This window comes from Monodelphis domestica, chromosome 3, assembly GCF_027887165.1.
Source record: "Monodelphis domestica isolate mMonDom1 chromosome 3, mMonDom1.pri, whole genome shotgun sequence".
NCBI classification, from domain to species: Eukaryota; Metazoa; Chordata; class Mammalia; order Didelphimorphia; family Didelphidae; genus Monodelphis; species Monodelphis domestica.
The window spans coordinates 400,446,704-400,462,974 of NC_077229.1; the positions used below are offsets into that span (position 1 = coordinate 400,446,704).

Sequence of the window (16,271 nt, forward strand, 5' to 3'; positions counted from 1 at the left end):
AAACTGCTCATCTAACCCCCCAGATAGCAGTCTCCTAGAAAAGCATGACATCTCTTTGAAGATTTGAATTAAAAATTGCCGTTAGTCTTCTCGTAGAAATAAATCCTACCCGCCATAATCAACAATAGACCATGGGAGCAAATATTTTAGCTAAAATGTCTAAGTCTTGTCTGTCTCCTCAATTTCTACGCCCCCTCATTCCTCGGCAACTGGACCAACTATTCTGAACTTAAGGATCTATCCTAAACTTATGCCATAACCAAATGGAGAATTTTAGGACACCAGGAAGATTCAAAGGTTGAACCAAAAAGTAAAATCAAACTCCCCACTGTGGAGAACAAGAGACAGCTCTAGAGAAGTAAAGGTGGAAGGAAAAGAAAATTGTTAGAGAGAAGAAGATGGAGAGAGTCATGAAGAGCTTTACTTTTATTCAAATCCAAACTACTAGATTTATCCAAGAACTTAAAGTACCTACATAGCTTCTTATGAATCAAGTCTACATGTCTACAATTATTAAATATCTTAAAGAAAGAATGGGATCAGCCTTTAATAGTAGAAGAGTAGGGTGATTTTTTTTCTTGATATGAAAATTCCAAACAGTAAAGATTACATAAGTGACCCAGAAGATTCCCAAAGATTTGCTTATAATAGTAGCAGACATTTTATTCATCCTAAAATTGTTCCCAAATCAATGATTATTGCCTTCTTCCTAGGTTACCATCCATCCTACCCCAACTCTATAGTTTTAAGTTCTCCTTTCCATTTTTCTTTTCTACTATTCCCTACCACCCAGTCTATGAAATTTCCTTTAATTTCTGTACCCAAGCAAATTCTATTCATCTCTCCTTATTGGTCAAGACTTCTAGCCTCTTTCGGCTAAGGCATCCTCTCACAACTAATGCAACTCTGAATTTTAATAATCAAAGACCTCCACTTAGCATTTTCCAACTTCTCCAAAATGACTAGTCTCTTATTTTAGTGCAATATGCATAAGTGATAGGATCAGCAGACTGGATGACTAATGGCTATCCAAGATTAATTCTTGACTGAATGCGAATTTTCTTACAGAGACATAAAAACAGGAGTTTCTCTTCTCTGCTTCTCTGTAGGGTACATAATTAAGCACAGAGAAGAAAAAAGAGAACTGGGTAATTTCCATTTCTTAGTAGATAATAAACAAGAAAATAACTATCTACTTTTGGTATTCAGTTGGTTCAGTCATGTCCAATTCTCCATGACCCTATTTGGAGTTTTCTTGGAAAAGTTTGCTGAAGTGGTTTACCATTTTTTTCTTTGACTCATTTTGGAGATGAGGAAACTGAGGCAACCAGGTTTAAGGGACTTGCCCAGGATCACACAACTAGTAAGTATCTGAGGCTAGATCTGAACTCAGTATTCCACATACTGTCCCACCTAGCCACCTACTGAGACCACCTAAATTAACAGTTTAATCTGGAACCTGAAAGAAGTTTATAATTAATTAAACTTAGCTTATCTTTAAAAACATTCCCACATGAGTCAAAAATCAAAATAAATGTATCTGAGAGTTACTCAAAAAAACTTTAGAGGTCATCTAGTCCTAAGATCCTGCTCAACATAATTTTTTTCACCCTCCCCAAGTGATCATCCAATTTTTTCTTGAATACCTCTAATGATGGTGAACTTGAAACTACTCTGTCTTGAAGCAACTCATTCCATTTTCTAATTGTTAGAAAGCCATTCTTTCTACTGAATTGAAATCTGCCTTACTTAGTAGTCCTCAGCAGGAATGATTCATGCAAATCCTCTATGACAAAAACACTACAAGATCTCAAGTTGGAAGGTCCCTCAGAGCTCACTTAGTCTGAACCTTTTGTTTTAAAAATGGTATTAGGCAACTTAATCACTTTTTGCTTTCAAAAATTACTTAGCAAAATCCTGTTGTGAAGGTGGTATCAAGAGGTCTGAGTAACATCTAGTTTATGAAATTTCTGTTGAAATATGTGAGTTATTTCACTTGTAAAGATGGTAAATTGATAAAGTGATGCTCTCTTGTCTGTGTCAGGCTGGAAGAAGGAAGAAGTTTGCAAAAGGGATTGGCTTGCTTCTTTTCTGTATGTTAGTACTATGGAAGAAAAAGTGAATTGTATGATATGTGGCATGATTTAATTCTCTACCAAAGTATGGAAGATTACTAGACTTGAAGATTTTTATTTGAAACTAAATTATACACATTATCTTTTTTTTCATTTTCATCAGGACGATGTTCAAGAAAACATAAATTTATTCTTAGGGTATTTACATTTACTCAAGTACAGGGTGTCCCAAAAGGCATTTATAACAGTTTTAAACCATTAAAGTTTAAAACTGCATTAAAATTTTTGAAACACCCAATATATTGCATGACCTAAATAAGATTTTAAGAGATATAAAGGGGAATAATCTTAAAATTAGGTAAGTATAAGGACTGAGGCATACATGTAGCTAAAAAGAGGATAAGAGTAGGTCAACAAACATTTATTAGCATTTACTCTGTGCCAGGCACTGTGCTAAGTGCTGGGGATACAGGAAAAGGTAAAAGATAGTCCCTATCCTCTCATGATCTGAGAATGACAACAAGCAAACAACTGAGTACAAATGAGATAGGTTCAGGGTATAGAGCAAGAGAACCAAAGGAATGCAATTGTCCAATGGTAGGTAAGCCATTGATAATATTTACCAATGGAAAGTTTTTGGAAGCCCACTTTCCTCTTTAATGAATGCATGACTAATATAGATGGAAGCAAAATAAAGAAGGAAACCTGCTGAAGAGCAAAGGGGAGCTCTACAATTTCTCTACCTTTTTCTCTATCTGTTTCTCTATTTCTCTATCCTTTCTTGAGTGTTCCAGTTATTCCTGCTCATAATCACATAGGAATTAGGGACAAGACTCGGGATTCTATCAGTGCAGGGAGCTCCCAGTAGAGAACTTCTACCAAGATAAGTAACAACTTTCTGTGAAACATATTAGAAAGCTTCGTAGGACCCTCAGAAATTAAGCGACTTATCCAAGATCATACAGCCACTATATGTTCCAAGATGGTAGGGGCAGGATTTTTGAAAACAGATCTTCCTGGTCTAAGGACAATTTTCTAATCACTACATTATGTTGTCTCTATAATAATGAGGAGGATAATAATAGCAGACCGTTTATTTAATACTTAAAAGTTTTCAAACCAATTTATTTCATTTGAATTTCACAATCCTGTGATTTAGGTGCTATGAGTAGTATTGTTCCAATTTTATATATAATTGATGAGACAGAATGAAGGCCTTTAATGAAACAGAGTTGGTTTGGAATAGGAATGGAGAGAAACAATTGGATTCTATCTCATGAACACAGAATCCATCTTGTACTGTCACATGTATTATCCTTCTTTTCTGCAAATCTTCCATGGGATACTATGGATGGATGTAATTAATCGGCATTTTCTGATTCTGGGAAAGGATAGACCTTGAAACTTATTCTTCTCCTCCCAACTTGGAAAGTCCATCATCTTTCCTCCAATTAGAAATCAGATTTCTCAATCTTGTATCCTGGTTTATATTCTGTTCATCATTTTCTTTTAATGTATAAAAATACATCTGTGCCTTTTGGGGGGCCCAGGGCCAATCTGAGGAGACCTGGTCCCTGTTTGTTATGCAACCAGCAAGCATTGCTTAGTAAATCCATATGCTCAAAAACTCAAATCTTTGTTTCCTCCATTATTTCAGACTTCACCCATCACATGGGGAAATTGAGGCTCCAAGATATTAAGCACCTCATGAACACAGGAAACATAAAACCAGGACCCTATACCTTAATAAAACTATAGCTTCATTGATTTGGAGCTAGAAGGGGAATTTAGATCAATTTTTGTTGTTCAGTCATTCCAATCATGCCCCTGACCCTAGCTGGAGATACTAGAATGTTTTACCATTTCCTTCTCCAGCCCATTTTACAGAAGAGGAAATGGAGGCAAACAGGGGTAAGTGACTTGTCCAGGATCTCACAGCTAGGAAGTGTCTGAGCCTGGAATTAAACCCAGGAATTCCTATCTCTAAGCTTGTCTCAATCCACTGAGTCACCTTGCTGCTTCCTGCACTAGATCTTTCAGAGGTAACCAACTCTTCAGGAAACCACCTAGCTACTGTGGAATAGTACGGTCTCCCTTCACTACAAATACTGTGGCCCAGGAAACCACAGAGTGGCTATGTAGCCAGTAGCTGTGAGAAAGAGATGTTTGCTGCTTGCCATAATACCTCATTATAATAATCTGTTAAATTTATATTTTGTTATCATAAAAATGTTCTTGTTTATTCCTCAAAATAATCTTTTGGAGTAAAATAGGGCAAGGATTTATTATTTTTTATTATTTTTACTTTATTATTTATGTGTTATAATGTTTATTTTATATTTATTTATATTATACATCACATATTTATAGTATATTTTTTCAAGATGTTTATTATGGTATATTATATTATTTATGTATAAAAATATACATAATTTATAGAATCATTATTTTAATTTTTATTTTACTTATAATTATGTTTAAATTTTCTTAAGTACTATTTATTTATTATTATTATTTTTTCATAGAAGAGGAAAGAAAGGTTAAGTGAGGTTACATGACTTACTTAATAAGGTCACTCAGGTATGAGCAATGGTAAGTCTCAGTTATGCCTGCTGCTTCTGGTTTTTTTGTTTTGTTTTGGTAAATCCAACCATAGTTCCTTAGCTAAGGGACACAGTGGTTAGAGCACTGGCCCTGGAATCAGGAAGACCTGAATTAAAATCTTGCCTCAGATACCTACGTGACTTTGGCTAAGTCACTTAACTTCTGTCTGCCTCAGTTTCCTCTACTGTAATATATCTATCACCTTCCTCACAGGGTTGTGGTAAGGATCAAATGAGATAATATCTTCAATGAGCTTAGCACAGTACCTGGCACATAGGAGGCATTTTAATAAATGCTTGCTCCCTCTCCTCTGCCCTTCTCCTTCCTCCCCATTTAATTACTGTTAGTGGACAATTTCAGAGTCAGGAAAGTCCAAGTTTCACATTAAGAAATGGAAACAGATCAAAATGTAGAAATGTTGCTATTTTGCTATTATATATATATATACACTTTTGGTTTCTATTAACATAGTGGATGAAATTCAGCTCATCACAACTGAGCCAACATTTGGCAATATCTAACATCCTAAATATGCAAAAAACCTTCTGTCATATGTCCATTGCCTATAAAATGGCATTTAAATTCCTGATTTGGGCATTCGAAACCCTCTGGAGTTGAGCTCTCATGACATCACCGAGAATGAATGTAGAGAACAAAAAGAAGGTGTAGGACAGAAGCTTTGGGGACACCCATGCATCAGGAGGGACCCAAAAGGACAAAAGTCATTATCTTAATATCCACAGAAGAGCGGTTAGTTTTTTTGTTTGTTTTGGGTTTTTTTTTTGTTTTGGGTTTTTTTGTTTTTCAAAAAGCATCAAAGCATTTCTGGCCATCTTAGGAACACAATCTCTCTTCTCCTAAATTCACTATCACAACTTTTGGGAAATATTTTTCCCTCCAGCAAAACTCCAGAGACATATAAGCCTTACCTTGAAAGAAGCTTTTCACCCTGAGATAGCTGACGCTGAGGCGTAAGACTGAAAGCTTGTCCAGTTTGGAAATGATGTCAGGTGGGAAAGGCAGCAGACTGGCGAGATGATCCAGCTCAGCATTCAAACGATCTCGGTGCCTCTTCGAAGGATTGGACTTTTCATTCCCCACAGCAGGTCTTCTATGGGAATAACAGCATCAGTGGTCACCCTTTTCATCATGACATTCAGACATTAACTAGTTAGCTGCAATGAGATATTGATTTAGAAAGTCTTTTTTTTTTCCCTAGAGGAAAAATGTAGGTTTGTGTCTACCAACCCTAGAACAAAACAAACAAACAAAAACCCTAGTCTTAGTGGCACATCCTTTAAGGAAAGTTCAAGTTTTAGAATAATGCAGGTACCCAGCAGAAATTGGGACTGGTGATACAAAAATCACACCCAAGATGAGTCAATTAATATGATCAGCACCTGTGACTAAAAATGAAAGACATACAACTACATTCGATGAGGATAGAATTAGGGCTTTGATGTCAAATGATCACTCTACTGCAAATATGAATAACATGGAAATAGGTTTTGAAGAATGATACATGTATAACCCAGTAGAACTGCTTCTCAGAACAAGAATCATGTAACCATGGGAAAATATTCTAAATAAAAAAGATTAATTTTGAAAAAAGGTCCAAACCTACATTTTGTAGGGGGAAGAGGAGCTTAAACTATTATATCTCAAATTATCCCACTTAGAATTAGAATTTCCATTTGGGATTCTAATGGCTTTGATCTTGTTCATCAAAAGTCAACAGTTTTCCCTGGAGTTCACTTGAATCTAAAGACTGGTTTTAATGATGTTCCTTGTCATTTATGTCATTTGTCATATATATTAAAGGGTCATGATTTTATTAAATCATAATTATTTTTAATCTCCCTCTATTTTAGTGACTGGAAGTATTTTAATCTGGATTTGAATTAGAGTGGGCTTATTTTTAGTACATGACTGCACACTATTTAATATTTTATCTCCTGTGCCAGTTTATAAAATGCTGGAGGGAAGAAATAAACAACGGTTTCTCTCTCTCCCAGCATCTATATGCATTTTATGCCCATAATATAGATACTTAATAATTTTTTTGCTGAATGGAAAAAAAGACATACAGCTACAATGATGACTTTTCCACCATGTTCCCAGGAGCCTCATCATCCTGCACATCACTTCAACCCTGAAGCTCATACCTCATCTGTAACTCCTGCCTCTGAGGCCCCTATTTCTGACTGGAAAGGATGGAGATGGAGAACTCCTTCCACAAATGCCATTTAAAGAAGGTATCCTTAGATGATCAGGTATCTCTTAATTTCCCAACTGGCTGAACTCCACTGGGCTTCACAATCCTCCTTCCTCCATCCACACTAAATAGTTCCCCTTCTTTTTTTCAGTTTCCTTTTGCATATAGTCTTCCCTCATTAAATCATAAGCTCTTTGAGGGCAGGGGTCTGCCTTTCTTTTTTTGAATTCCCAGAACTAAGCTTAGTACTATCTGGCAATAGTAGGAGTTTAATAAATGTTTATTGACTGACTGACTGATTTAATGCCTCACCCACTCTCTTGGGAAGGACTAATACCAGAATTATTCGAACATTCTTTTGTCGTCTCTCAAATAACAGTTAATGCCACTCCATACTATGTTGCTTAGGTCCCTTTTTAAAAGAATCCATGGGATACATTTCTTGAGTTTAGTTTCAAGAAAAAAATTGTGTCTGAAAGTGATTTTAAGGACTTCTCTTTTCAGAAAATGAAAACTACATAATTTGATATATTTCCCCTTTTGCCAGAAAACTTAGACCCTGATTCCACACTCAGTTGCATTAAGTGATTCATCTTGAATGCCTTGAGGCATCTAACTCTTTCCATTTGTTAACAGTGACTCCATTCTGTTTTATCCCTAAATGTCTCATTTTGCATGGCACTTTAACTTATAAGCTGCCTCAACTCTTCTTGGAAGCTGATCCTTATAAAAAGTAAATAAGCAAATGAATATTTACACAAATGAAGAAACACACAGTTTAACAAGTGAATACAATTCTGGCCTGCAGAGCATCAACTAGGAAATACTGTCCCTGGGTTGAGCGGCATGAACAAACAGTGTAGAGTACAGTGGAAACAGCATTCATTCAGGAGTCAGAGGACCTGGATCAAATGCTTTCCCTCATGCTTATTCCTTATATGACTTTGTACAAGTCATTTCATTTCTCAGTTTGCTAATCAGTAAGATCAAGGAAATGAACAAGATGGTCTCTGAAGTGCCTTCAAGACTTAGAGGGATGATTCTAAGGAGATCCTCAGTTAGGGTAAGGGATTATGCTTAAAGAGGCTGCCCCATGGAGAGGAAATGAAATGATTAAGCTCACTTTGGGCAGACACCTTCCTTATAACTAGCTATTGTAGCTAATTGTTCTTACTAACTAACCAAGTTAACTCTGTTGTTTCTACATTGTAGAAGGGCAATAAGTGTTGTCAGTGACTCTAAAATTAGTACTCAAACAAAATCAGGGCAATATAATTGAAAATCTGTTACCCTAAAAAAGAACTACATTTCCCAGGAGTCCACTGACTTCCTGTCCTTAAATACTTCCTGTAGACAGGGGATATTAGGCGGGGAAGTGGAGGGTCCTGCCCTCTTTTTAGCCTTGTTGGAGAGCATGGTGGTGGTGAGTGGGGATTTTTAAATGCCATAGGCACGTGGTCTTTATTTTGTATCCTCTTTATTCCTTGATTTCTAATGATCATTAATAAATCCCTTAAAATATAATATTTTTATTCTTGAGATTTAAATTTAATTTTTACAGGGCTCACCTTGCCTTCATTATGATTGTATTGTTCTGTCAACATTGTCCCCTCATGGCTACTGATACCTTCTTAGTTATCCTCATTAACCCAAGTATACCAACACTCAGTTTTCTGGACATCAGACTTCAAGTCAGCACGAGCCCTGGGAATAGCTTCCAAACCAGAAATCTGACAGAAAACCAAAACTTAAATAAAGATCTTTATGAGTGCTCAGAAAATCTCTGAATTACAATGATAAAAATATCTGTCAAAGTTTGCTGAACAGCTGAGTATTAAACTAGTGAACAGTTTATACAACAGCAGTCACACTATAAAGACAAGAACTTTGAAAGCCAGAGGAACTCTGATCGATGCAATGGTCAACCACGATTCCAAATAACTGATGAAGAACTATGCTACCCAACTCCCAGCATAGAGGAGATGGGTTCAGAGAGCAAAATGAGAAACACATTTTTGTACATAGCCATTGTGAGGATTTGTTTTGCTTGACGATGCATATTTTTTACAAAAGTTTTTTTTTCCTTTACAATAAAGATGGGTGGGAAGAAGAGAAAAAAATGCTTGGGATTTTTTTTAAGCTGATGGTTATACTGAACATAATGTGATGAGTTGGTTCAATGGCCTGAGGAAAAGGTGTCCCCTGCTTACTTTGTAAAGGCTATTAAAAATGAAACCATCTGACCTAAGATGCTCTGCAGCAAAGAAAAAAGATCTGAGAGAAAAAAGAAAGCAGACCTAAGGAAAAATATGGCAAAGAGCAAAATTAATAAGAGATTAGAATGGTAGCAGATATTATAAGCTGCAATCAGTGCAACAATGAACAGACTGACAATGACAATAAAACTATAGAAAGGAAAGAGAGGAAAACTATGAGATTGCTGCCGTCTTGAGGAGGGGAAAGAAATGGCCCCACTCAGTGCACTGGTCCTTAAGGAATGCCCCACTGCAGGTCAACAACTTCAAAACAGTCTTTTGCCTTTGATGGAGAAGGGGAAAGAAAGAATATCAAATTTTGTGAATGAAGGTCCAAAAGGGTCCTTCAATAGCCTCATAGGACCTCATTGTACTTATCTGTGAATAGACACTTACAGAGTTCTTACTGTATGCAAAAACACTTTAGTAATTGGACAGGGTCACACTGAAAGTAGGATGATGAAAAATGTTCTAAGCCTGAGGGAATGTTGGCAATAGTCCAGTGGTCAGATGAGCCAGTAGTAAGCTGACACAGCAGGGCATCACAGCCTGTAAGATGAATCAATCAGCACCTCTCTTATTGGGTACAAGGCACTATATGAGGCAGTACCATGACAATGGTGTCATTTATCTAGGCTTTACCTCCATTATCTAATTTGAGCCCCACAGCAACCCTATGATTTCATATTCTAGGAAACTGAAATCTCTAAGATGTTGACTTTACCCACTGGGACTTGCCCAAAGTGACTTGCCCACGATCACACAACAATTAAGTGTCAGAGCCAAGATTTGAATTCAGATTTTCTAACTCCAAGGCCAAGTCTCCTTTGAATACACACTGGCATACTGGACTGGAAGTCTTGGAAGACTTAAGTGGGAATGCTGCCCCAGATACTTGGATGATCCCAAGCAAGTCATTTACTTCTCCCTTTCTCTGTTTCTTCCTCTGTAAAATGAGAATAATAATGGTTCCTGACTCACAGAGTTGTAATTTTGAGGATGAAATGAGATAATGTATGTTGGGAGTTTTGTAAATCTTAAATTGTTACATAAATATTAACTCATATTGTTGGCAATAAGGAAGCAGCGAGGTGATGCAGTGGACAGAGTGCCAAACTTGGAGACTCCTTTTCCTGAGTTTAAATCTGGTCTTAGACACTTATTAGTTACATGGCCCTGGGCAAGTCACTTCACCTTGATTGCCTCAGTTTCCTCATCTATAAAATGAGCTGGAGAAGGAAATGGCAAACCAACCCAGTATTTTTGCCGAGAAAACCCCAAATAAGGTCATAACTAAAATGACTAAACAATTAATAATCATCATAATAATCATGCCTACATAAGTGGCAACACAAAATAATTTTATTTTATAAGCCATCTGACAGAATGGATCACAAACATCAGCTAAGGAAAAAGTCACAAAATGCCTTTAATCCTTACCTAATATCAATGAAAGGGGAATAAAAAGCAAAAGATTTGTATGAACCAGTACAATTAGTTGTGCCATCAGCATTTTCTGAGGTGAGTCTTTGCTATTTCAAAGGGAGATTTGGTGAAAGACAATTACTAAATCAGAAACCCACAGAATGATTTTGTAGCTATTTCTGAACATGATTTATCCCCTACCCAGTTGCTCAAAGGCTGATGAAACTGATCTGGTGAAGTTGGTCAAATCCCCTCCTAGTAGGTGTTATTGAATCAAATAACCTAGGATTTGAGAGAATAAAGACAATCTATTTGTTTTCAGTTGTGCTAATTATTATAGATCCCTTTGGAGAAATATAAACTCCTTAAAGGACAGGGATTGTTTCATTTTATGCATTCTTCTTCTCATTGCCTAGTACAGTATCTAACACATACTAGTATTTAATAAATACATGTTGATTGAATAATTAAAAGGCAATCTCTAGTGAATGGAAAATGCTAATGTCTGGGAACTTTCACATATTTATCTATGGCTTACAGAGCATGACACAGTAATTGCACAATCATGGAATGGCTTCTTTTATGACAGTTTGTCATAAAATCCTCTTATATATCATCCTCATATATATCTTCAGTAACACATCATTTCAGAACTTAGCTGACTATAGCAAATTTCCCCAAAAGCTAAATAGTTTCTTGTAAAGCTCACCCAGAGAAATCAAGATTGAACATCTTATAGTAAACGTTTACCATCTTTCCTAATTGACAATGATACCTTATATGATTTGGTCTAGGAACAAGGGTGTTATTCAGAACATGAAATATTTTTACAGACAAGATTTCAATTTATTTATGACTTTATTTTTTATTTTTTAATTTTAATTTTTAAATTTATTTATCTAAATAATTTAGAATATTTTTCCATGATTACATGATTCATATTCTTTCTCTACCCTCCTCCCTCCCCCCTCCCATAGCCAACAAGCAATTCAACTGGGTTTTACATGTATCACTGATCAAGATCTATTTCCATATATTATTAATATTTGCAATAGAGTGATCATTTAGGATGACTCTTTTTTTTAACCCTTACTTTCTGTCTTAGAATCAATTTTAAGCGTTGGTTCTCAGGCAAAAGAGCAGGAAGGGCTAGGCAATTGGGGTTGTGATTTGTTCAGAGTCACAAACTAGGAAGTATCTAAGGACAAATTTGAACCCAGGACCTCCTGTCTCCAGCCCTCACTCTCCACTGAGCTACCTAGCTGCCCTTCTTTACGACTTTAAAAAAAAATGTTTTGAACCTGACATTCTGTTGAGTAAAATGTTAAGGGAAAAATTCTAAACCATGTGTCATCTAATACTTATTAGTTGTATAACCGTGGGCAAGTCACTTAACCTCTATTTGCCTCACTTTCCTCAAATGTAAGATGATGATAATAAAAGCACCTACTTCAGAGGTTTGGTACAAAATAATAATGTTTATTTACCACAGCTCTCAGCACATAATAGGAACACTATAAATGCCAATTGTTGTTATAATAAGGAAATAAAAAGAATAACTTACTAGTAATAGTTTGGCAATAATCTGAACCTTGTCTATTAAAAAAATGGGGGCAATATTACTTGCCCCATATTGCTGTGCTCTAGTGCAGTGGTTCTCAACCTCTCAATTTGTAGCAATGAGAATACATAATGTATACCAGGTATTTATATTCCGAATCATAACTGTAGCAAAATTACAGTTTTGAAGTAGCCACCAAAATAAGTTTTTGGTTTGGGGTCACTGCAACATGACAAACTGTATTGGGGGTCACGGCATTAGAAAGGTTGAGAACCACTGTTCTAGTGGCTAAGGTGCTGGAACCTGGGATCAGGAGACAACATCAAATCCTGACTTAGACTTTTACTAGCTATGTGATCATAAGTGAGTCATTTGAACTCCCAAGAATTTCAGTTTCCGTATATATGAAATGAGGACCATATTTGTCCTATTTACCTAAGAGGGTGGGGAAAGTACTTTATGTACCTTAAAATACTCTACAAATATGAATTATTATCAACTGAGATATTTATAAAAGTGCTTACCAAACTGTCCTTCACAATTACACAAATATAGGGAATTATGATGGCAATAAAGGAATTGTAAGCTTCTAAACAAACCTTAATTTGATCCTTAAAATGCCCCTGAGAGGACTTTGCTCAGTTGGATACTACACCCATCTTTTTCTAAGCTGGTTTTCACTCTCCACTGCTCCTTTGTTCTGCTGGTCATCACCTTCCTTCATGTGCCTCTGCAAGATCTTACAGACACATTTGTGTTTTAGACTGGTACTGTCTTTGGCTGCTATATCTCTCCACTTGGCAAATGAGTCATTTTTTCCAAACTAAGGTGCTTTTTAAAAAAAGTTCTTTTGTTCTCCTCATTGGCACTCATTCATAGTAATAAAATTTCCATATAAACTTATTCAAGCCCTTTATTACCTGGATATGACACTTTTTACCATCAATAACTTTGAAAAATGAGTCAGAATTAAATTTTCTTCACCATATGTCATATATTATTATTTCTTCTGGATTTTTACTCATTTTGATGTTTGCTATAACAAATCAGTAGTCTAAATATTGTGGAAAGGAAACTCCTCCATTCCCTGCTACAAACCTTCCTTATCCCGTTTTTCCAATCCCCCTCATCTTTCCCTATAAATATTATAATATAAAGAGATAATTGATTTAGAAATGACTCGTATCAGTAACAAGTTTTACACACACACACACCTCTCAAAAGATAATCAATTTTCTTTTTTTGTGACATTATTTGCTTCTCATTATATCCAGTGCCTACTGATTCTTTTTTTCAAAGACACAAGTCATGATATACGTCTCTCATTCCTGATTCCTGATCCCTATTTTCTAGCACATTTCTCATCAGCTTTACTGTTCCCACCTTTGCATTGAAGTCACCTCATTTTAAACTATATGTTAATTTAATGGGGGGGGGGGGTCTAATCAGGGTCTTCAGAGAATTCCTCCGCTCCATCATTTGCAACAGATGTTGGTACATAACTTGCAATTATTTTCATGGTGGTCTTTTTGCAAATACTTATTATGAGCACCACAATACTAGATGACCAAATTTTACGCAAAATGATGCTTCTTGCTGCCTTTCAATGCATGATAAAAAACTAATTTCACCCTCTCCTTTATCTGCCTCTCCATTATTTCCATACCTAGTCCCTACTTTTACTGAAAGATTTTCCTTATGAGTTGCCATTGTTAAGATTACAATGCTGAAGGCATTATATCAGGTATCAGGTATCTAGAGTATTCATTGAATACAGGACACTGGAATTCCTAAACAATGCAAGATAAATTGAGTGTAAGGTAAAGGACCTCCATTTACCTAAATAGTCCAGAGGATGTTTTATCCAAATAAACAACACAGAACCATAGATTGAGACCTGGAAGGAACCTGAGGTGTCATTAGAAGTCATGTCACTTTACAGATGAGGCAACTGAATCTAGAGAAGTTAGGAAGCTTGTCCACAGTCATGGTGGCAGTAGTAACTGGGAGAGCCAGGATTCCAATTCACAGCTCTGAGGGTTCAAGGTTTTCCTTTCTACAGAATTCTAGACATTTTTCAGAGAATCTCCTATTGTTTCACAAAATGGAGAAAAGACCTTCTGTGGTTCTTGGACAAGGCCACCTACATATTTCCTTCAATTTTTCAGTGTATTAAATCTTGACCCAAACAAAACTTACCATATAAACTGAGATGATTACAAAAACAAATTTGCTTTATCCACAAACTGAGTTCTTTCACATGAACCAACCAATACTGTCTGAATTGGAAACATTTGCTTTGAGCTCTATTTTAAAGATGTACCACAATTCAGAGTGTAATGATCTATGTAAAGGTTGAAATAAGCTCACTGGCTGTACAGAGAAAGGGGAAAGGGAAAAAGAAAAGCAAATTCTAGGGTTTCCTGTCTCCATGTTTGCAAACTCTTTCATCACATGCAAACAAAATCCCTATTTTCAAGTCAGTTTTCCAGAAACAAGTGATTCCCATTTTCTCCACTATTCATTAATGCTTCTCCTCTTTTTTTAAGTCCTAATTGTCTCCTATGAGGGATGTGTGTCACTCATTACACCATCTAAGGAAGTGAGAATCAGAGGGCTGGGAAAAAACCTTCACATCACATCATCCAGTCCCAGAAGCTTCAGTGTATATAATGTTCAGAACTTAACAAGGATTTTAAGCAGAGGAGTCAAGGGCCTTCATTAAAAACACAAATTAGATTCATTAGATTCAGGATTGGTACCTGAATAGAGCAGAGAGCTATATCACAAGGCATGAGATATACTCCACATAAAAGAAGTCAAAAGCAATGGTGGGAAGGCAATTGGACCTCCACTTGGGCTATTTGTCTTCACTCAGAAATGCCTAACCCATCTGCCTAACTGAGGCTACTTAAAGACCCAGCCCACGTTTTGGTTCCATGAGACCTTTTTTCTATTCTTATTCCTTTCTTCCTTGAGTGCTTACTCTACTTAGTCAATGCCATGTAGACAAATCTCTCTGGTTTTGTCATCATACTTCAGTTACCATCTGTCTCCCTCTGCTCCTGGAGCATCTTTCTCTCACCAGGGAGCTTCCATTTCGAGGAAAATCCAAGGCAAGACATCTTTCATTCTCCTCCTCTCTTTCTAGCTTTCCTTTATGTGATGTCTTTCCCCAGTAGAATGTAAGTTTCTTGAGGTCTGAAATTATCTTTCTAATTGCTTATATTTGTATACTCCACTGCTTAACAATGCTTGGCACAAAATGCGCAATTAATAAATGCTTATTAGTATAACAGCCCAGGTGTGACTGGGATCTTAATGTAGCTGAATTTGGCATCAGAAAGCCAGAGTTCAAATTCTAGCTCTATTAAGTTACCCTGGACTAGTCTTTCAACTTTCAGGGACATCCATCTATAAATGAATGACTTAGATTCAATAATCTAAACCTAGGATTTAAATCATCAAATTATGTTGCAAGGAATTTTGTTGTTTAGTCATTTTTCAATTGTACCTAATTCTTTGTGACTCATTTGGGATTTTCTTGGCAAGGATACTACAGTGGTTTGCCATTTTCTTCTCAAGCTCATTTTACAGATCAGGAAACTGAGGCAAACAAGGTTAAGTGGCTTGCCCAGGGTGACACAGTTGGTAAGTGTCTGAGCCTGGATTTGTATTGGGGAGGAGGCAGGGGAGAAAGAGTCTTACTAACTACAGTCCCGCATGCTATCCATTGTGCCACCTAGCTTCTGGAAGGAACCTATACATTACTTAGTTCACCACCCTGGGAGGTGACTTTCAGAACTCCCAGCCCATTCTGTGAAACTCACTCTTTCCCACTCAAAAGAAAAAGGGGAGAAGGGAAAGAAAAGGCTCTCCTTTAGTCACCTCTCTTGGATTCAGATACCTGTTGGTAGATACCACTTACAGTGACAAGGGGATCTTAGTGGCAGGTTGTATGGATGCTGTGAGGTGGTAGGCAGGAATTTTTCGTGTACATCCATCTCAGGTGAAATCCCTTAAGGTGTGAATATTGTATTTCAAAATGAAAAGTGGGTGGGAGAGTGCTGAGTGTTGAGTAATAACAATATGTGTATGTGAAAGGGTAGGGTATAGTAGAAACAAGTCCATGAGCA

General features: G+C 36.5%; 1 protein-coding gene across 2 annotated transcripts in view; it reads right to left on the reverse strand.

Moving 5' to 3' along the window:
• AHRR (aryl hydrocarbon receptor repressor) overlaps positions 1-16,271 on the reverse strand; it is a 284,514-nt gene that overhangs the window by 246,736 nt on the left and 21,507 nt on the right. For both annotated transcript variants that reach the window (XM_056824349.1, XM_056824350.1), the window contains exon 3: positions 5,609-5,790. In XM_056824349.1, the coding sequence (XP_056680327.1) occupies positions 5,609-5,790 (182 nt within the window). The remainder of the gene's footprint in view (positions 1-5,608; positions 5,791-16,271) is intronic.